The following is a 23288-nucleotide window of genomic DNA, read 5'->3' on the forward strand; positions in this document are numbered from 1 at the left end:
AAGAGAAAAATGTTTGGTTAGATCCAATTCCATCATATGCATAAATAGATCATACATATGCAGATACCAGTTTTCTAGTTTTATACCTATTTATATCTCTCTTTTCACCGAGAACCCAGAATAAGGTTTGTGCTCTTATTCCCTTGTTTCCTGAATCTGAACTTTCCAGTTCCAAGATCTCTTTCTCTCTCTTCCTCCCTCCATCAGTTCCTCCTCTCCTGTCTTTTTAATTGCCTGTATTTCTCTGAAGTATTGGGACCTAAGATTTCAGCAAGATAGTAAGAAGAGGAATTTGTTGCATAAAAATGTGATTTTATAAAATTAAATTTGAGAAAAAGAGTTAAAACAATGTGATTTTCAACCTGAAGAAACTAGTTTCTGTATGTAAAATTAGATGGAGTGGCATGCGAGAGGGCATACAGGATGACTGTATCTGTTGCTACTATTGAAAAGAGCAGCTCTTCATAATGACCAAAGGCTAACTAGCTTTAATATAATTTATTAATTCACTTACATTTCTATTAATTTATGTACCTCTCTGTTAAAACCAGAGTTGGAATAGGCTTAAGCACTTGACAGTGTTATGATGGAGGGAGCAGTCAGAGTAGTTCAAAGGGGGAAGAACTATAACCATCCCCACGCAGCAAAACAGACACACTCCAGGCCAGGGGCAAGGAACAAAGTCATACCTCTAACATTCTATAGCATTAATATTTTCATATTCTAAATAATCAAAACAATACCACATATTGAGTACATACTAAAGTATTGTGCTAATAAGATATAAATTGCTTCTAGTTCTCCCAAATGTCCTAAAATAATAATTTTCCCCCATTTAATAGACGAGTAAACTAGAGCTCAGAAAAGTTAAAATAGTAGTAGTGGTATAGCCTTGAAATTTAAAACTAGTTCTATCTGATCCAAAAACCAGTGTTTTTCTCCACTAAGCAAAGATAACCATTTTAAAATATTTCATCAGACTACAAACTACTCCAAACCAAAATGTTGTCTTCTCAAAATAAGAGAAAAAAGTAAGTAATACCTCTCCACCTTTTGCAGCCCTCAAGGATAGGGCAATTCTTTTTATAACCACCAGAGGATACATCAATAGTCTTTCCAGTGGTAAATAACATTTAGACCCTGCTAAGTTCTCACCCCATTCAGGTCCATGCTCAGTCTCTCACTTTTACTCTCTAGTCAAACTTTAACACAGCTTTTATATTACAATAAACATAATAAAATTCCTAAAGATGAAGACATTCTTACCTTATTAACAGAATCCAATCATTTCAAATATTATAACTAAATAAAGATTTGAATAACAACTGCTGACTCATTAAAGAGCAGTTTCTTTTTAGATGGTGTTTTAAAGACAAAGGGCAATCAAGTTATTTCTTATGGCAGTTATAAAATAGAAAACTAGAACTTATCAATGTTCTAAACAGTGTACTCTTTAAGAGTATTTAGAAGTCAAATGCAGGAGGGGTCAAATCATAGCTCTCTGTGTACTAGCTGTATAACCTGGACAAATTACTTACTCTCTAAAACAGATAATAGTATCTTCCTCACATTTATAAGAATTATATGAAATAAAATACTAGAGGCATGTCATACAATATTTAGCATATACTAAATGCATCATCAATGGTAACATTACACACTAATAGTACAAAAATAAGAACATTGTTCATACATTTGTTATATATGTGTGTAGACTGGCAATCACCCTATTCAAAGTAGTCTTAGGAATATATCTTAAAACAGAATGACTAGGATATTTGAAACATAAAATGTATTTTGGCTAGGTTACATGAAGCTTCTTGATCTGTGTTTCCAAAAGGCCACATGTAGATTTTTTCTCTTCCAAAGACTTCTTAAGTTCAACAATTTTTGCTTCAAGGGCTTGTTTTTCATCTGAATTAATTTCTCCCTTTAACCGTGACATTCTCCGTTCCACCTGTTGAATGTGAAAATCCTGTTACAGTTAAAAAAAAAAAAAAAAAGTTATTACAAAGAAGCAAACAAAAGCATTTCTATAAGTGTAAAAACAAAGTGAATACTTTCTTATGAGTTTGGACTGGGCATTATCATGTAATAAAGTCACTTTAGTTTTTCAGTAATTCAGGATAAAATCCTTTTCACTCTAAGAGGAACAAAAATAAACTGTATCTCAACAATCAAGGTCCATGATAGACATAGAAATAATCTTCTGAAAATATGACAAAGTTGGGGGATGTTTATCATACTACCATGATGGAATCTCAGTAAATTCACTGGATTTACAGGAATTGGGATTTCTGAGGGCACATTATCTAAGGGATACAAAACAGGTAGTCACTAATTGTTAGCCATGAAAGGTTCAAATAACATCTAATTAATTATTCTTAATATTATATTTTAACATCTGTAATTTTTAAAAACTAAGAATATGTATTAGATGAGAAAATTAAGATGTAGAGATGGAGAATAGTAAGACATTAACACAAATATATAAATAGAACAAAATAAGGAAAAACTGAAAAAAATTGCTTCTGTTAGCATGGGAGTGAGGGTGGTGGTGCATAACTAAGAATCAACATACACTTTTTCTCAGTTTCAGATATCTCAGGCCTTCTTTTGTTTTACTCTGGATGCAAATGTCTCAGGTTCCTTTAAAACACTGTTCTCCCTCTAACTAGAGTTCTCTCTCCTTTTGCCTGTTTATTTCAGACTGAGAGGAAAAAAATAATTTTTAAGGCTCCCTTACCCTACTACTAATCTAACATGATGTCTCACCTTCAGCATCTGTCTGTCCTCCACAAGAGTACTTAGAATTCTTTGTTTTATTAGAACATGGTGTATCTTGACCATCACAACTGTAATAAATCAATATGGAAGATATTCATAAAATAATATCTACCTGACTGTACATAATTTCTTGCTGCTTCAAGGTTTCAAAATCCAGTTTTTGTAACTGATGGTTGAGATGTTTCAGAGAAGAACGAGTTCCTTCAATTTCTGATAAAACCGCTTTTTCTTTCATTGTCTCAGTCTGTAACTCCTGAGCTTTCTTAAACAGCACATTTTTTATGAGGTTCAGTTGAACATCTACTTCCTGATAATAAGGAAGTGATTAATGAAATTAAATATACTGAAATGTTGTATTTCATATGAACATAATAACTTAGAAACTCAAATAAATTTGAACCCTCCACCATTTTAGCCCCTTAGAAGCTCAAGCTCTTCCCACAATTTTAACAAGTCCCTAACATTTCTTATGGTCTACTCTATTCTAGTAGACTAGGGTAGTTTTTATACCTGTGTCATACACCTTGACCTGTCATCTTAATTTCATCCCATGCTCCCCTAGCCTAGCAGTTGGCCATTCCACTGATTTCCTCAAAAAATAAAGTCTGCTGGAAACATACAGCCTGTACATTCGCAGAGTTTACTAAAGTCTTGAGGGTGCTATGGAGAAGAAATCACGTCACTCAATCTCCCACCTTTCAGGCAGTATCTAGTGGTGAGCAGGTAAATGTTTAACCATCATCTCTCCAGGAGATGAGAGGCGAGGGGGAGAATCTGATTTCCATGGTAGAAATACTCCCACTATGGCCAATTTCATGCTACTAACATGATTCCACTAAAGATAGAGTTGGGAAGAAATTCACAGAAGCAGACCATTTTGTGCTATTTCCAACATACAGATAAAACAGACATAAGTAACCTTAAGAGTACAGAATAATAAAATATTTGGAAGTAATGAGTGCTGAGTATGTATTACTTTTTTTGTAAATGCCATTTATTTAACTGTGATTTTATATATTTTCATTTTTAATCATAGGTGTATTTAGGAAAATTTCTAAAAATTTAACTATTGGCTCTTGTAAGCTGGTAGGAGCTGGCCCCAGCACACTACAGGAACTACCTGTCACTCACTCTTTGCCTCCAGTTGGCCTCTCTACCATGTGCAGCTCTAGGAAATAGAAATGAGTCCCCCATCCCACTGCTCCTCTCTCAGGAAGCAAACCTGTCTTGTCCTGGAAGCCTCACGACCAATGTGTTCTAGGCTTTAAATTGATCTACCATGCCATGATCAATTGAAAATTATCATTCTTTTTTTTTTTTTTTTTTTTTTTTTTGAGACGGAGTCTCGCTCTGTCGCCCAGGCTGGAGTGCAGTGGCCGGATCTCAGCTCACTGCAAGCTCCGCCTCCCGGGTTTACGCCATTCTCTAGCCTCAGCCTCCCGAGTAGCTGGGACTACAGGCGCCCGCCATCTCGCCCGGCTAATTTTTTGTATATTTTAGTAGAGACGGGGTTTCACCGTGTTAGCCAGGATGGTCTCGATCTCCTGACCTCGTGATCCGCCCGTCTCGGCCTCCCAAAGTGCTGGGATTACAGGCTTGAGCCACCGCGCCCGGCCTGAAAATTATCATTCTTAAATGCTGAAATAATTTGCCTCTGTGATCTTATACCCAAATAAGCATATTTTCCTTTAGCAACCAACAAACCTGAATATGACACAAAACAAGTCTGTGACTGGTACATTTAAATATTTGCATAAACAAGAAATATAATCTGATATTCAATGCATTATTTTACATATAATAGACAATTTTCAATGGATTTAAGATCTTCTCAAAGATTGCCTGGCAGAATTTTAAAGTCAATGCTTAGTGGTGAATAACACAGTATATCTCCAAAAAAGATAGGGTTGGGATTTTTTCAAACAAACAAAAACTAACAGCAATGAAGAAAACCCCAAGACTATGAACACAGCCCTGCTGAACAAACAATCAGTACACCCTGCTACTAATATTAATTTTTCTAATTTAGCTAGTTCTTCAAAAATGTCTCAAGTTTTTAACTCTCTGTGGTGAAAAGGTCTATTTCATATAAATTTCACAATGTTTACAAGTTTCTGATAACTACTAATACATATCATCTGTTACAGGGAATCATGCTCTTAGGAAAAAAACACCAAAACTTTTAAAAAATAATGTGTAATTTGAATACCATTCATGTCAAGACTGCAGCATGATTTTATTACTTAGAAATTTTACAGCACACTGAGGAAGTTGGATCCCATCCAAATATAGGCGGAGCCAGATGAGATATAAGATTGGGAGATTTTGCCACCATCTTCAACTACCCCTTTTTCAACCCCCCGAAATGAGTAAAAGCAAGAAGTAGTGTCAGGTCACACTTAAAGTTCACACTTATAGTTCACTTTGAAGTTTTCAAAGAGGAAATGGTGCACCAGCCTTTTCCAGTTCCTTGAAAATTGGCTTTAATGCCATCAACATGCCAAAAAGACTGAGGTAGAAGAGGGTGCCAGTAGAGTTAGCAAAGTGATAACATTTCAAAGCCCATTTACCAAAAAAATTTGCCAGATTTTAAGGGGTTAAAGAGATAGTAGATGATGAAGAAGTACAAATCAGAAATGTAGATGATGGTGGGAATTTGATTACAAAAAAAAAACAGTGATAATCATGTAGAAATCAGTTGTAAAACAAAGCCACTTTTCAAGCTATTTATATGCAATATACTCATAGACATATGGATGATGGCAGGGACACAGGTACAGTAGGCTTTGGGAAGGAATGGAATCCAGGGCACAGTGGGGGAGCTACTTTTTCAAAAAGACACCAAGCCAGGCATGGTGGCTCATGTCTGTAATCCCAGCACTTTGGGAGGTGGAGGAGGGTAGGTCACTTGAGGTCAGGAGCTTGAGACCAGCCTGGCCAACATGGTGAAACCCCATTTCTACTAAAAATACAAAAATTAGCCAGGTGCGGTGGCACGTGCCTGTAATGCCAGCTACTCGGGAGGCTGAGGCAGGAGAATCGCTTGAACCTGTGAGGCAGAGGTTGTAGTGAGCTAAGATCACGTCACTGCACTCCAGTCTGGGGGAAAGAGTGAGACTCAGTCTCAAAAAAATAATAATATAAAATAAAAACTAAATAAATACTAAAGACATCAAAATTAGTAGTTTAAGAAGAGAGGAGGCTGGCCGGGTGCAGTGGCTCACACCTGTAATCCCAGCACTTTGGGAGGCTGAGGCAGGCAGATCGAGACCAGCCTGGCCAACAGGGTGAAACCCCATCTCTACTAAAAACACAAAAATTAGCCGGGCATGGTGGCAGGCACCTGTAATTCCACTACTCGGGAGGCTGAGGCAGGAGAATCTCTTGAACTTGGGAGGTAGAGGTTGCAGTGAGCTGAGTCTTGCCATTGCACTTTAGCCTGGGCGACAAGAGCGAGACTTCGTCTCAAAAAAAAGAAGAAGAAGAAGAAGAAAAGAAGAGAGGAGACTGAGAATAACTTCAGAAGCAATGCATCAAAAGTCCAAAACCAGATTATAAATGTGATCATACCAAAAAGCAGAGCTTTTTGGACAAGACCTCCTCGTCCTCTGATCCTGAGTCTAATTAATTCACTCTTGCTAAATTTTCTGTGATTTTAAAAAAATTAAAACTAAACTTTACCTTCACATCTTTTTCCTCCTCCTTTAGCATATCTTCCAAATTAGTAGCTTTCTCTTCTACAGACATGGTTTTCTCAGTTATCTCCTTTAATTTTGTTTGTATTATCTCATTATGATTTTTAGTTTTTTGTAACCTGAAGAAGGTTTATCACAAGATAGAAAACGTGCCTAAAAAGCATTTAATACAAACAAATAATAGTTTATCCTAATATTTATTTGTATAACTTGAAGGGGTTTTTTGCTGTAAACCTTTTTATTACCACTACATATTTAATAGACCATAAAAATATGGCTACTGAGTCTTTGTGATGAAAATATGAGTAAAATTTTTTTAGGTTTAATAATGTAGTAGCTGGCCAGGTGCGGTGGCTCACGCCTGTAATCCCAGCACTTTGGAAGGCCAAGGCGGGTGGATCATGAGGTCAGGAGATCGAGACCATCCTGGCTAACACGGTGAAACCCTGTCTCTACTAAAACTACAAAAAATTAATTGGGCGTGGTGGCAGTCACCTGTAGTCCCAGCTACTCGGGAGGTTGAGGTAGGAGAATGGCATGAACCTGGGAGGCGGAGCTTGCAGTGAACTGAGATCGCACCACTGCACTCCAGCCTGGGCAACAGAGACTCCATCTCAAAAAAAAAAAAAAAGTAGTAGCTAAAAATCTTGCAGTTATTTAACCAACAAGTAGTCTTAAATATTTAATAATTTTCTAGATATAGTAGAATTAATCATAAACATATTTAAATAGCTTTTTTCTTACCTTGCTGTTTCTTCATGAATGTCCTTCTTTATCTTGGAAATATTTTTCCTCAGAGCTTCTAAATCACTGGAAGTTCTATTCACAGTGGCTTTTAAAGAATCCAGCTATTTATTAGTTAACAGACAGAAATTATATATTTACTCTGTATCTTATAACTTAATTTCATTTCTGAGTTTTATTCTGCCCACTTTAAGTTTTAACCTACATCACACCCACAAAAATAGTAGCCATTTTCTTATATTTAATATATAAACAGATTTCCATACTGATTTGATACCAAATTGTAATTGGCTTTGTTGTATAATCCTAGAAAATTATAGAGAACACATATGTGTTGAAAGTAAATGCAGAAATGTCTAATATCACTAGACCTGCTCAGAAAGAGCACATCCCCAAAGTCAAGATAAGCTAATATATATGTGCTCATAAGAAGTATAAGTTTAATTGGATTTGAAAAATCTCAAAAGATTCTAATACATCAGACTCCTAATAACTACATTTTACTGTTAATCAACAGTAAACTGCATTTTACTATTAGTCGAAATTATTAAAACAGAAAATCCAAGATACAAATTTTCTTTTTCATTAAGGACCTTTGCAAAAACCCTAAACTCTCCACCAAATACTCTCAGAACAGACACATTTAGTAAGGTTTCTGGATACAAGATCAATATACAAAACCAGTTATATTCTATACACTTACAACAAGCAATCCAAAAAAAGAAATCAAGAAAACAATCCCATTTACAATAGCATCAAAAAGAATAAAATATTTAGGAATAAATTGAATAAAGGAAGAAAAAGATCTGTACACTAAAAACTATAAAACATTGATGAAAGAAATTGTAGAGGACATAAAGATATCCTGTGTTCATGGGTTGGAAGAATTAATACTGTTAAAATGTTCATACTATTCAAAGCGATCTACAGATTTGTGAAAGCTGTCAAAATCAAAATGGAATCACTTGTGTCAGACCCTGACAAAATTGAACTAGGGAAGGCCATGAAGACAGAGTTCTCACACATATTTGCCCAATAACAAGAGCTATCCCAAGAGACTCTGCCAGAACCACAGCCTTGCATAAAGACCACTGCAACCTTGCACAAAAACCCTTCTACAAAGACATCTGCCCAGTAACTGACTGATCAACCTTGGACTGACACTACCCTTATTGATTCCTATAGCCAAGGGTTATTATTTTTAAACAACTTAGGTAAACTTACTCATTTTACCTTTAAAAACTTTTGCCTTCCTTTATCTCCCTAGATATGCCTATAATCTGTCATAGCCTGTATATACTGGATTTTCAAATGTCCTGCTTATTCCTAATTAAGCTCAATATTTTTAGAGGGCCTCTCTCTGTTATTTAGGTTGACAGATTCAATACAATATCAAAATTCCAATGTGATTCTTCACTGAAATAGAAAAACAATTCTAAAATTCATATGGAACCATAAAAGATCCCAAATAGCTCAAGTAATCTTAAGCAGAAAGAACAAAGCTGGAGGCAACATACTTTTTTATTTAAAATTGTATTACAAAGCCAAACTAATGAAAACAAAATGATGCAGTCATCCATTGGCATCTACAGGGGATTGGTTCCAGGATCCCTCACAGATACCAAAATCTACCAGATGTGTAGGTCCCTTATATAAAACGACATGTATTTGCATATAACCTATGTACATCCTCCTGTATACTTTAAATAATTTCTTGATTATTTGTAACACCTAATACAATGTAAATGCTATGTAAACACTTTTCATATTTTTAAAATTTATATCTTTTTTATTGTTATATTATTATTTTTATTGGGTTTCTTTTCTGAATATTTTTCATCAATTGTTGGTTGAATCTGCACATGCAGAATCCATGGATAAGGAAGGCTGACTGTACTGGCAAAAAAAACCAGACACATAGAAAAATGGAACAGAATAGAGAACCCGGAAATAAACTCATGCATATATGATCAACTAATTTCCAGCAAAGGTGTCAAGAATACACAATGGGGAAAGGATAGTCTCTTCAATCAATGGCGTTAAGAAAACTGGATAGCCACACGCAAAAAAAAAAAAGAGAAAGAAATTGGGCTTTTCTCTGGTACCACATACAAAAATTAATTCCAAATGGATTAAAGACTTAAATATAAGACCTGACACTGTAAAACTTCTCAAAGAAAACATAGGAGAAAAATTCCTTGACATTGGTATCTATAATGATTTTTTGAATTTGACACCAAAATTACAGGCAACAAAAGCAAAAATAAACATGCAGGACTACATCAAACTAAAAAGTTTCTTTAAGGAAAAGGAACCACCAGTAAAATGAAAAGGCAGCCTACAGAATGGAAGAAAATATTTGCAAACCATTTACCTGTGATGTGAATGGCACCCCGTGGTTCTTAATTAGGGGCTTAATCAGAGTATCCCAAAAGTTCCACAAACAGACATTAAAAAAAAAAAAAAAAAAACTAGAAACTGTTTCTTCATCACAGGAAAAGCTTTATGCTTATTTTATATTTTATAGTAATTTGTCATGAACATATAAGCCAGTCTTTTTTAGTTGACATACCTCACCCTTCAGCTGAATTCTACTAGTTTCATGGTCTTGATATGCCGTTCTACCTTTTAAAAGTTTACGATCAGCCACAGAAATTCTTTTCTCATACTCTGTGTTATTCCCAATCTCATTTTCCAAAAACTTGATCTTTTCTTTAACCAAATTTTCTTTTTCTCTTGTTTCCTGCTTTATCCTTGCTAATTCCTAGGATTAAAACAAAGTATTTACTTAAATATATATTTAAACTGACAAAACTAAAAGGAATTTAGTTTCTATTTTTCTATTATTACATTTAGTACTTATTTTACCAAAACTTCTTAGAAAACATTTTAAATACTTTTATATTAATAAAAACAAAATATTAGTATGCTACATGTTAATGTCTATGAATTCATATTGTTAAATGTCTCTGTTTCTTTCATATATCTGGTATTTTGCTAAAGAGATGAGAAAACAATTATATATGAAAGGTAAAACCTACAAATGTAACAGTGTTGAATATTTTTCAACTGGAAAGTGGGGTTTCAGTGAAGTTTCCCAAATATTTTACAGATTTTTTTTTTTTTCATGTTTTGAATATAGCATTTTAGTTACTGGTTTCAATAGGAATGTCTTCATTCAGGCCTTTCACTGGTCATGGAGACAATAATAAATAGAATACACAAAGCACTGTAACTGAAATGTGGACAAAGTACCATGGAAACAAAGAGATGATGAATTATTTCCAAGAGGAGTCATTAGATGACATTACACTTTCCTGGCTTTCCAGGATAGGGAAGAAAAGAAAAAGAAAAAGTAAAAGAAGAAAAAAGACGTGCCCAAGAGGCATCATTTGAGTCAGGCTTACAAACATGAATGGGGTTGCATGAATACTCTAATGTAGTTAAAGTGTAGGGTGGGAAGGCAGGGGTGCAAAGGGAATATGTTAAGAAGGGTTGGGGTCCAGATGAAAGGCATAAAGCTAGAAAAGTAGGGTTTAGGGCCAAACTGTGAAAAAATTCAAATATCATGTTAAAGATTACCTTTTAAGCAATGTAAAACAAAAAGATTTCAAAGCTGGGAAATAAAAAGATTAGATGTTGTTTTTACAAGTGATGCTGATGGCAATAAGTTGGATGAATTAGAAAAAAATTACCCTAATATGTATTACTTGAATGTATTCCAAAATGAGGTCCTTCCAAACAACTAATCACAGGAGATTGGGGGAGGAGGTATGTGTTCTGAAATCAGTAGATTTTAGAAATGCTGCATGTATACATATTAGCATATTAAATGGCTACACATCTGAGATATAACATATTTTAAAAAGGAAAATTTAAAGTTGTTTAATTTTCAAGTTGTTTAATCCAATTTTTAAGTTGTTTGATTATAGAATTAGCATTCCATAATAGTAGCATTCTAAATATTTACTGTCATTCACTCAAAAGACATGTCAAAACTTCCTAAGTTTAAATATTTCAAAATATGAATCCAGAGTTTCTTGCCTTATGGTTTTTTCTACCACTTAATCAGATGCTTTAATTCTACTTCAATATCATACTTAATAGTGTTATTCATCATAAATTTTTCATATAGGTAATACTAAGTAATATTTTAAAACTTCTACACTGTAATATAAGCATAGTAGAAAAATATTTTTCTACTTCTCCACATGGTTTCTTTTAAGAATACAATTTCAGGATTTTATGACCAGACCCCTGACAAGAAAATGCTGAGAAGGCAGGAATGAATTGGTTTGCAGGAAGAGGAACAAAAGAGTTCAGTTAGGAGATAAAATATGCCACCCTCAAATATGCAACTGTCAGAGGCATTTGAACCAGAGCAACTCCATCTTCCTTGAAGAGGAATAGCGTAAAATAAGGCTGTGACCTACGGGGCTGCATTCCCAGACACCCAGACAGGCAATCTAAGTCACAGGATGAGACAGGAGGTTGGCTCAAGATGCAGGTCATAAGGAACTTGCGGATAAAAAAAGGTTGCAGTAAAGAAACCAGCTAAACCCCGCCCCCCCGACCAAGATGGCAAACGGCGTGACCTCTGGTCACCTTCACTGCTTATTATATGCTAATTATGATGCATTAGCCTACTAAAAGAAACTCCCACCAGCACCATGGCAGTTTTCAAATGCCCTAGCAAGTCAGGGAGTTACCCTGGTCTAAAAGGGGGAGGCATGAATAATCTACCCCTTATTTAGCATATAATCAAGAAATAACCATAAAAATGGGCAACCACCAGTCATCAGGGCTGCTTTGCCTATGGAACAGTCATTCCTTTATTCCTTTGCTTTCTTAGTAAACCTGCTTTCACTTTTACTCTGTGGATTTGCCTCAAATTTTTTCTTGCATGAGATCCAAGAACACTCTTTCAGGGTCTGGATCAGGACCCCTTTCTGGTAACAGTATGAAAATAATAAAACCATAGAAATCAGAAATCCTATGTATCAGGGATTTTTTTAAAATGTGTTCTGTTTTGTTTTATTCTCAGAGAGCAGTTGTCAAACACTTAGAAGCATCCCGCTGCCAATGGAACCACCTCTTAGCACCCTCCTTAGTCTCTGACAGCACAGTGAGGAGACGTCAACATGTAAGAAAGGAACCTCTGTGAATGTAACTAGGGAGCTATTAGTTGTGTATTCTGCCAAATCAGCTGACTGAGTTACTTTAGCCATGGGGTTGTGTGAGAAAACTGACTGTGGATCCATAATTGGCACATGACTTACAGAGAGGAAGCAGTCATGACTTGAGAAAAGAATTTTTATCTGAGAATTTTACATTATCAAGCCCAGAAAGGCGTTAAAATTAGACAGAAATAACATCCCACTCAACCCCTTTTATGAGCTGTGTATTCATCTCTTGATACAGCTTGCGATTGCCACAAGTAGCTATAAATTAACCTAATAATGCCTCAGCAGATGCTATAACCCACACCGCACAGCTTAACAATGTATAGCCAATCAATAGCTGATGTTATTTCAATGTAAATTCTTGATAAACAAATCAGGAACTTCCTCTTTTTCCCCCTTTAAAAATCTACTTGTAACTACTGCTAATTGGAGTGTATATCAGGGCAACTTGAATCTATACTTCCAGGCTGCAATCCTCAAGCTTGGCCCAAAGAAACTCTGCTTCCATTAATTTTGCTTCAGCTTCTTCCTTGTAAGTTGACAGCTTAATGTTTGAAAGCAATGAGAAGTTAAGAAATATTAATAGCAGACCAGGTGTGGTGGCTCACGCCTGAAATCCCAGCACTTTGGTAGGCGAGCGGATGGCCTGAGGTCAGGAGTTCAGGACCAGTCTGCCCACATGATGAAACCCTGTCTCTACTGAAAAAGAAAAAAAGAAAAAAAATTAGCTGGGCGTGGTGGTGGGAGCCTGTAATCCCAGCTACTTGGGAGGATGAGGCAGGAGAATTGCTTGAATCCGGGAGGCAGAGATTGCAGTGAGCTGAGATCACAGCATTGCACTCCAGCCTGGGCCACAAGAGTGAAACTCCGTCTCAGAAAAAAAAAAAAGTAGTATCAGCATTAAGAATTAAGAGAACCTGGGCCGGGTGCGGTGGCTCACGTCTGTAATCCCAGCACTTTGGGAGGCCAAGGCAGGCAGATCACGAGGTCAGGAGACCAATATCATCTTGGCTAACACAGTGAAACCCCGTCTCTACTAAAAATACAAAAAAATTAGCCAGGCGTGGTGGCAGGCGCCTGTAGTCCCAGCTACTCGGGAGGCTGAGGCAGGAGAATGGCGTAAACCCGGGAGGCGGAGCTTGCAATGAGCAGAGGTCGCGCCTCTGCACTCCAGCCTGGGCGACAGAGCAAGACTCCGTCTCAAAAAAAAAAAAAAAAAAAAAAAGAATTAAGAGAACCTCATAGTTAAGATTGGCTGCCCCTTGTCCGTCCTACGGAGGTATAACCCATTTTGTTGATAAAATGTTGGTTACTTACAGAAATTGAAAATATAACAACCGAAAGTAAACCACACCCAGATACCAAAATTTAAACTCCCAGTAGCCTGAGCTGCTTGCCAAATGCCTTTCCATGGAGTAGATGGAATTTAACCCATCTTCTCATCTGACTCCGAATTCCTTCTCGTTCTCAAATCTTCCTACTTTTACTCCCCATTATTTCACTCCTTGATGATTTTCCAAAAACATTCTCCTAAATTACCTCTGAAAATAACAGGAGGTAACACTTGGTCTGTGTTATCAGTGCACTATTCCCCGCTTCCAAGCCTCTATGTCTTTATTAGTGTCTCAGCTTCAAATTGTAGTCTAGGTTTCTTTTCTGACTCTCTCTCCTTGTCCCTTGGCTATTCATGGAGGTTCATTTCCCTATTGTAACTTACTGCCAAATAGCATATACATTAAATCCAAGGGACCTTGGACAGCCATGTGTAAATCAGGGCGTTGGTTTTATTGCAACAACAGTATCTACTGACTTTCTCTTGTTCCACAATTCTAAGACGACAGGATCCAGTGTTTGGAGTTATAATACTACATGCAAATAATCTTCATCACATTTCCAAATGCATATAGAGTCAGCTTTCAAAAATATTTACCAAAACTACTCAATATTGCTACAAAATTGACTTTCAAACAACAATATGATTTACATTTGGAATAATGAGTTAAATACAAAAGAGACAAATACAGCTGAACATTATAAGGACCAAACAACTACTTTACCAAAGCACAGTTATCTATGTCTCCATCCCTCTTCTGCATCTGTTCTATTGTGTTCTCCCACTGTTTAATGAGTTCTTGTCTTTCATTATGAATCTTACGAAAATCTTGTGCCGCTTTATCCAATTCTAACTGTCAAATAGAGAGCAAACAACATTTCTGTAAATTTAAGTGGTTTTGCAAACATCACCTTGAAAATTAAGAAATAAAAATCTTCCTTAAACTAACCTGTGCACTTATAGTCTCCGTAAGTTCGTTGTCAAGTATCTTTCTTTTTTTATTACATTCCAAAGTTAGTCTTTCTAATTGCAGAGTCAGTGCCTATAATATAATTATATACAAAGATACTTAAAATTCTCATTCTACTAATTTAAATGTTATTAGTGTATCTAACATTAAATAGTATTACACTATACATATACATTTATTTGATATCTAAAACAACTGTGAAATAATATCTTTCTTATCTTTTAATCCCAAAAAGCTAGTGTAATGTGTTTGCACATAGCTGCATAAAAACTCAACTGTTTCTAAAATGACTTTTAATATTTTTAAAGTAAATTAGAAAAAACTTGCTATAACTTGCTATTTGAAAGTTTTAAAATAATGCATTTTAAATCTACTAGAAAATAGCATGTTTTATAATACTAGCTTTATTAGTATCACCAGATATAAGTAGATTTTAAGTGATTTTTATAACATAATCAATAGCACTACAGTCTCAAATCAGCAAAAACAACATGTAATATTCAAACTACATTTTAGGCAAAATAGCTAAAATACATTAAAATACTTCTAGTAGAAAACTTTCTCTTCTGAAATGCTTTTGAGCATCCTTATAAATCAGGATATTCTTAACCTGCAGTTCGTGGATCCTCAAATAATCAAAGGGAATCAGAGAATCTATAAAACAGTCAGCAATTTTTTATGGGTATTTGAATATAGTCATTTTTTTCTACAGAGAAGACATTTGGCTTTATTAGCTTCTCCAAGAAGCCTCTGACTCAGAAGTTTCAGAATTGCTCCCTTAAAAATCGTAAGTATAACTTTAGGTAAATAGGTTGACATACTATAGATTTAGAGAAAACTTAACAGTTACAATTTGTAATTTCTCACCCTGATTTTATTATCATCTTGTTGTGCATACTTCTGAAGAGTGAGAGCATCACTATCTTTATGAGCTGATTCTTCTAACCAGGCCTCCAATGCTTGCTGGTCCCAGTTCATTTGACATTTCAAACCATCCAATTTTTGAGTGGCTTTAAATATGCCATTCTAATTTCCAAAGAGAGAGAGAAAAGGGGACATTACAAAACATTATTTATTATACAGACTAAAATAAAACATACCTTTATATACTATGAAGCAAAATTTAAAAAGAAGAAATCCTGTCCCTGCCTTCCAGATGTTTATAATATGCCATATTTTAATTATATAACTATTACACTTGTATCTTAATTCTTTGATTGTAAAATAGAGGAGAAATGACTATACAAAGTCAAGAACAGTAGTTGAGCCAAAGGTTGCTTTAAAAGGCTTTAGGCTTTAAGGTAGCTCCCTCACAGCAACTGCATTAATCATTCCACCAAAGCCACCCCAAATATATATGCAATCATAGTTAAAATAATATGTTTGGTATGCTAACTCAAATCCAAGACAAGTATCCTTCAGCCCCATTTCCAATCATAGTGTTTGCCCCTACGAAGTCTCTTATAGAGAAATGTTGGAAACACTTCCAATTGAAGTAAATATAGTAAAAGAGATAAAAACATTTATGTACTAAATTTAGTCACTTAACAAATCTCGACTCATAAAAAAACGGAGAAGACTATATAAACAAATACAAATTAATAAGTATGTAATTATATACAAAGATTACATTATAAAATATGTACATGTCTTTCCATATGTATATGCACATGTAAAGAGAAGAATCAGAATTTGGAAAGAGCTCCCAAATCAAGTAACTATAAACAAAAGAAAAGACAGAAATAGGTTAAAGTAGTTTAATGTTAAGAGTCACAAAACTGATAAATCAATATGAAAGGTCAGCATTTTAAATGAAATTCAAAACTAAAAGTGATTTTTTAAAATGTGGCTATTAAAAATATTACACTTACATATAAACCATGCCTGGTATTTTATAACAGGCAGCAAGCATGGTACTTATAGTAAGTCTCAATAAGTAGCTGGTGAATGAATAATGGGAAAAATGTAATATTCCATTATTGTTTCATTCAAACCACAGCTCTATGTGTCTTTCATTGTCCAAAAAATATGTAAGGAAACACTAGGAAACTAATGTATGCCTTTTCCATACAGGGAAAAAAAAAAAGTCAGTGCTCATTTGGTGATGGAAGAATGAGCAGTAGCACAGAATTTTAAGTAATATTTCAACATATACTTCTTTATCACTTTTCTTTTCCAGTATTGAAGCCATCTCATTTTCCAGTCGTTGAATTTCATCTTTCACTCGTTCCAATTCTCTTTGAGCAATGGCCTTAAAATGTTCTTCACTTTCAGTCTCACGCTCCCTTGCTTTGCAAAGAGACTACAGAATGACACACAAGATGAAAAGGCTTTTAAAATTTTAGAAATTTTGAATAAAAATATTTATAATAATCCATTAGATTAAAACAAAGTTCCCATAAATTGCTTACATTAAGTACTATTAATTCCACTAGTCTAAAACCTACATTACATTAGACTGTGATTACAATATAGTTGGTGTTGCTCACTAGTTGTAAGAAAGTCAATGAACTGTGCTAGGAGAAAATACTGTCAATAGTTTTCACATCTACTTTGATCTAGGAAAACTAAAGAAAACCAAAGGTTTGGTTAGACTTAAAACTTATTATCTACAAATAAGAAATATCCATTAAAAAACAATTGAGAAATGAGATGTTTTATATGAATTGATGAAATATTCTAATTGACATTATTTTTAAATAATTATTTAAACACCAATGGTTGTAAATATTCCCTAGAATATATTAGCATATAATCACACCTTTGTGTTCAGTTGTATGTAATAAAAGAGTATGTGTTAACTAATTTTACAGTGCTTCAAAGTTATAATTTAGTATTAATTTTACAGTACTAAAGCTACCATTGTTGGAGGCTTATTATTCTTTTGTCTCTATTACTCTATTTATTTGAAGTTTGATGATAGTAAGATACAACTACAGAGTCTCTGCCTCTCAAATCCCCAGCTCAGTAGTTCAATAACTTAAGGAAAAGTGTTGTTCCAAATAGTTAATCAATTACTCAACCACATTGAGATTCAAGAATTCTGAGTTTTTGAGTTTATTAAATTTGTAACTTTCTAATAAGACTTGTAAGCCATGCAATACTTACTTATCTATATTGATTATAAATTGCTTTTTAAAATATGGCACTGTTCATTTTTTGAAACTGCATACTATTTCTCAGACAGTAGATGCACTTTAAAAAAAAACTAGTTTGAGATAGAAGTTAGAAAACTTTCCAATGCTGTTTGCTGAGCTGCCTGGTTTGCTGGGCATCATTAGGGAGTGAGTTTCTATACTTGAACAGATTATTTACAAAACAAGCTTACTTAATCACCGCAAGTTTTAATTTTTATTATATTTATGTTAACATTTCTAAGATGCCTAATGTCTTCTCTAGTTATCTTAAATAAAGTCTCTTGAGTATAATTTAACTTTTTAATCTCAGGATTATTACTATGAGTTTCAATTCCTGAACAATGCTAAAATGCCATATGTGTAGACTACTGGCCTCCACTCCAAATGGCCCCAGTGAGTTGTGCTGATAAATTAAAAAGGAGACAGAAATTTTATTACGTGTTATATTAGCTCTGTTTCTGCTTATAGTCATCATTTCTCACCACCATCATTATACGTTTCTCAAATAACCTGCTGTCTAATACAGACTGTTTGAATAATGATTTCTCCTTTCATATGGATTAATTTTTTGTTTAAAATTGGAGAGGTAGCAGCACTTTGGGAGGCTGAGGCAGGCAGATCACCTGAGGTCAGGAGTTCGAGACCAGCCTGGCCAACATGGTGAAACCCCGTCTCTACTAAAAATACAAAAATTAGCTGGGTGTGGTGGCAGGTGCCTGTAATCCCAGCTACTCCAGATGCTGAGGCATGAGAATCACTTGAACTCGGGAGGCAGAGGTTGCAGTGAGCTGAGATCATGCCACTGTGTTCCAGCCTGGACAACAGAGCAAGACTCTGTCTCAAAAAAAAAAAAAAAAAAAATGGACCAGTAGTTAGTTCCTCTAAGCCTTTTTCTATCTACTTTCATGTTCAAGGTTATGTTCACAGTAGTTTAATTATGCTAAGCCTTCCTATTAGAGCTGTAAAAATCACAGATGTAAATGCACTATGAGATATTCCATGACTACACATGATATAATCAACATAAATTTCAGTTACTGTACCTGTGTAATTGAGAGCTCTTGCTTAACATTTTTGAAGTGAGAAGTCATAGAATTAATACGCTCTTCATACTCACGTAACTCATCTTGCAAGCTTGCTCTTTCTTCCTTCAGCTTTGACAACTGTAAATAATAAATACTATGATTAACCAAAGTTCTATTAAGTTTTACCATATGAAGGACCTAAAATCGAAGAAAATTAAATTTTCATTTACTTGTCTCAGTCAATTTGGACTGCTATAACAAAAATATCATAGACTAGGTAGCTTAAACAAAATTTAATTTGATTCATGAGAAATCCCTCACAGTTCTGAAGACTAGGCAGTCCAAGATCAAGGTGCCAACTAATTTGGTTCCTGGTAAGGGCCTTCTTTCTGATTTGCAGACAGATGCCTTCTTGCTGTATCTTCACATGGCAGAGAAAGAGATCATCTCCCTCTTGTCTTTTCTTAAAAGGGCACCAGCACCATTCATGAGGGCGCTACCTCTATGACCTATTTACTTCTCAAAGGCTTCACCTCCAAATACCATCACATTGAGGACTGAGACCACCATATGAATTCTGGGAGGACACAAACATTAAAAACATAGCATTTTGTTTCTTTAAGTGTCCACATGAACTTCTAAAATCTACTAATTCTTTAAATATTATAAAATAGTGTTGTGATTTGGAGATTACTGTGGGAAAATTAGCACCATATTATACGGAATAGAAATCTCTCAGATTTGCAGCAGTAGTAGATCTACTCAAAAACGCATTTTTCATACAGCAATACTATATTTTTATGGGGCAAAAATGAGATTCTATTCCATTATTAAACCACAAGGTATCTTTTTTTTTTTTTTTTTTGAGATGGAGTCTTGCTCTTGTCACCCAGGCTGAAGTGCAGTGGCGCTATCTCAGCTCACTGCAACCTCTGCCTCCCGGGTTCAAGAGAGATTCTCCTGTCTTGGCCTCCTGAGTAGCTGGGATTACAGGCGCCCACCACTACACCTGGCTAATTTTTTTTTTTTTTTTGTATTTTTAGTAGAGAAGGGGTTTCACCATGTTGGCCAGGCTGGTCTTGAACTCCTGACCTCAGATGATCTGACTGCCTCAGCCTCCCAATGTGCTGGGATTACAGGCATGAGCCACCATGCCCGGCCTAAACCACAAGGTATCTTAAGTAAACAAGAGCATACTAACAAGATGTAACAAAAACACAGAGCAGGAACCATAAATTTGAATAGTTGCTAGGCACCAAGCATGATTTCTTCTCCAAGAACTCCTTTTCAAACCCCATTGAACTGGGCTAAGCTTAAGACAACAGAACAATTGACTCTCATGTACCTAGAAACTGTTTCTTATTTTGTTTACCTTTGAATTATAACTCTGACTAGAAAAAAAACTGTGTAAATGTTAAACAAACAAAATAAATCCTTGGGAAATTGTAAGACAGATTCTCAGGATTATTAGAATATACTATCCCTCAAAGCAGAATATAAGCTCAACAAAATAAAAATATGTTTTCTTAAGGTCTGGAGCTACAGTCCCCACAGTCAGAGATATCTCCTGAGGGTACACAACACAATCCACTGCAGTGTGAAAGGAAATATTAGAATTTCTATTTAAGAAAAAAATACTAATTTACTCATTTGTATGTCCTATACTAATATTACATACATATTTTTTTGCTTGTGTCATCAAACTTTTACTTTTAATTCCCTCTCATTTCTTGTTCTTTTTTAAAAAAATTATTAAACTGAGTTCTTAGTTTCTTTACTTTTTGTCTTAATGATTGAATTAAAAAGGCATTTAAGGCTACATGTTTTCTTTAAATAAAATTTTTGCTGTTTCCCATGGATCTGGGCATGAAGCAGTCTCCTTTTATTGTTTTCTAAAAGGTGATTTTTCCGTTTCAATTTCTTTTTCATATAAGGGCCACCAAAGAATATTTCTCAGAAACATGCCTAAGTATTTAATATGGAGGATCATTTTTAATTATTTAATACATAATTTTTTAAAATAAGTTTAAAATTATAAATTATATTGGCTTATTATCAAATAATGTGACCTACAAAATGTTTGTTTGTATAGCATTTTAGGGATTATAATTTTTTAATTTTGGTAAAATATACAACAACATAAAATTTTCCATTTTAACCACTGCTCTGGGTACAGTTCAGTGGCATTAAGTTCATTCACACTGTTATACAACCATCACCACCAATCCATCTACAGAACTTTTTCATCCTCCCTGAACCTCTATAAACACTAACTCCCCATTCCCTACTCCTCTCAGCCCCTGACAATCACCATTCCACTTTCCATCTCTATGAATTTGACTACTCTAGGTACCTTATATAAGTGCAATCATGCAATATTTGGCCTTTTGTTTCTGGCTTATTCACTTAGCATAATGCTTTCAAGTTTCATCATTGACTTAACGCATTAAGATTTTTGTTTTGGTATAGTATATGATCCACTCTTGTAAATGTTTTATGGGTATGTTTTAAAGTGTATATTCTCTATTCAAGAGATAGATGTCTCTATGTTTTTATTTTTATTGTATTATATCCCTTATATCCTTATTTTTGTCTAGTAGAGTTGTCTAATTCTGAGGTGCTCAATGAAATAGCTTCACTGTAACTGCACTTTTGTCAAATTCTACTTGCATTTATAATAGGCCTTGCTTTTATGTAATTAGCTGCTGTGTTTAGTGCATAGAGCTTTATGACTTTTATTTGCTTCATCAGTTATGCCATTTATAATTGCATAATGTCCCCCGAGCAAGACTGTCTCAAAAAAAAAAAATTGTTTCCATGGCAACAACCCAATGACTCGGAAATTACCACGCTTGTTTTAGAAATTGCTGCATAATCTGACCCTAAGTATATGTGTAATTAAAAGTGGGTATAAATATGACTGCAGAACTGCCTCTGAGCTGCTACTCTGGGCACCTGTTTTCAAGTATCCCTGCTCCACAAGGAAAAGTACCTCTGCTGCTGCATCCTGCCACTTCAAGAAAAGTTGCTGTCTAACACCACTGACTCACCCTTGAAATCTTTCCTGAATGGAGCCAAGAACCCTCCAGGGCTAAGCCTCAATTTTGGAGCTCACCTTCCCTGCATCAAAAGATTTAGTGGTCCAGATAGAATATCAAATCAGCCACAATCAGCTTACAGATGCAGTGGTGTGATCTCAGTTCACTGCAACCTCCACCTCCTGGGTTCAAGCAATTGTCCTTCCTCAGCCTCCTGAGTAGCGGGGATTACAAGCATGCACCACCATTCCTGTAAGCCAAAGCCTAATCCAGAGCAAGGCCCTTAACTTTCTTCAATTCTATGAAGGCTGAGAAAGGTGAGGAAGCTGCAGAAGAAAAGTTTAAAACTAGCAGAGCTGGGTACATGATGTTTAAGGAAAGAAACCATCTCCGCAACACAAAAATACAAAGTGAGATAGCAAGTTCTGATGCAGAGGCTGCAGTAAGTTATCTAGAAGATCTAACAAAGATCATTGATAAAGGTAGCTACACCAAACAACAGATTTTCAACATAGACGAAACAGCCATATATTAAAAGAAGATGCCATCTATGACTTTTATAGCTGAGTAGGAGAAGTCATTGCCTGGCTTCATAGCTTCAAAGGACAGGTTGACTCTTTATTAGGGGCTAATGCAGCCAGTGACTTTAAGTTGAAGCCAATGCTCATTTACTATTCTGAAAATCCTGGGGCCCTTCAGAATTATGCTAAATCTACTCTGTCCGTGCTCTATATATAGAATAAAAAGGCCTGGATGATACATCTGTTTACAACTTGGTTTACTGAACATTTTAAGCCCACTCTTGATTCCAGCTGCTCAGAAAAAAAGGAATTCCTCTCAAAATATTACTGCTCATTGGTCGAGTGTGGTGGCTCATACCTGTAATCCCAGCACTTTGGGAGGCCAAAGCAGGTGATCACTTGAGGTCAGGAGTTCAAGAGCAGCCTGGCCAACATGGTGAAACTCCATCTCTACTAAAAATACAAAAATTAGCCAGTCATGGTGGCGCATGCCTGTAATTCCAGCTACTCAGAAGGCTGAGGAAGGAGAATCGCTTGAACCCAGGAGGTAGAGGTTGCAGTGAGCCAAGATCACACCACTGTATCTCATCCTGGATGATAACGGAGTAAGGCTCCCTCTCAAACAAACAAACAAAAAAATTAATGCTAATTGACAATGCACCTGGTCACCCAAGAGCTATGATGGAGACGTACAAAGAGATTAATGTTTTCATGCCTGTTAACACAACATCCATTCTGCAGTCCATGGATCAAGAAGAAATTTTGACTTTCAAGACTTATTTCAGAAATACATTTTGTTGGGCTATAGCTGCCATAGGTAGTGATTCCTATGATGGATCTGAGCAAGGTAAATTG

At 35.3% G+C, this 23288-nt stretch overlaps 1 protein-coding gene across 1 annotated transcript in view; it reads right to left on the reverse strand.

Moving 5' to 3' along the window:
- Positions 1-23288, reverse strand: part of CCDC39 (coiled-coil domain containing 39) — a 57752-nt gene that overhangs the window by 30846 nt on the left and 3618 nt on the right. The window contains exons 3-12 of the mRNA XM_033211781.1: positions 18893-19012; positions 16868-17014; positions 15580-15738; positions 14692-14784; positions 14467-14595; positions 9799-9990; positions 7227-7330; positions 6469-6601; positions 2900-3094; positions 1811-1975 (exon numbers count right to left, since the gene is read on the reverse strand). Of these exons, the coding sequence (XP_033067672.1) occupies positions 1811-1975; positions 2900-3094; positions 6469-6601; positions 7227-7330; positions 9799-9990; positions 14467-14595; positions 14692-14784; positions 15580-15738; positions 16868-17014; positions 18893-19012 (1437 nt within the window). The remainder of the gene's footprint in view (positions 1-1810; positions 1976-2899; positions 3095-6468; positions 6602-7226; positions 7331-9798; positions 9991-14466; positions 14596-14691; positions 14785-15579; positions 15739-16867; positions 17015-18892; positions 19013-23288) is intronic.

This window comes from Trachypithecus francoisi, unplaced genomic scaffold (assembly GCF_009764315.1).
Source record: "Trachypithecus francoisi isolate TF-2019V2 unplaced genomic scaffold, Tfra_2.0 Lachesis_group0, whole genome shotgun sequence".
Taxonomy (NCBI): domain Eukaryota; kingdom Metazoa; phylum Chordata; class Mammalia; order Primates; family Cercopithecidae; genus Trachypithecus; species Trachypithecus francoisi.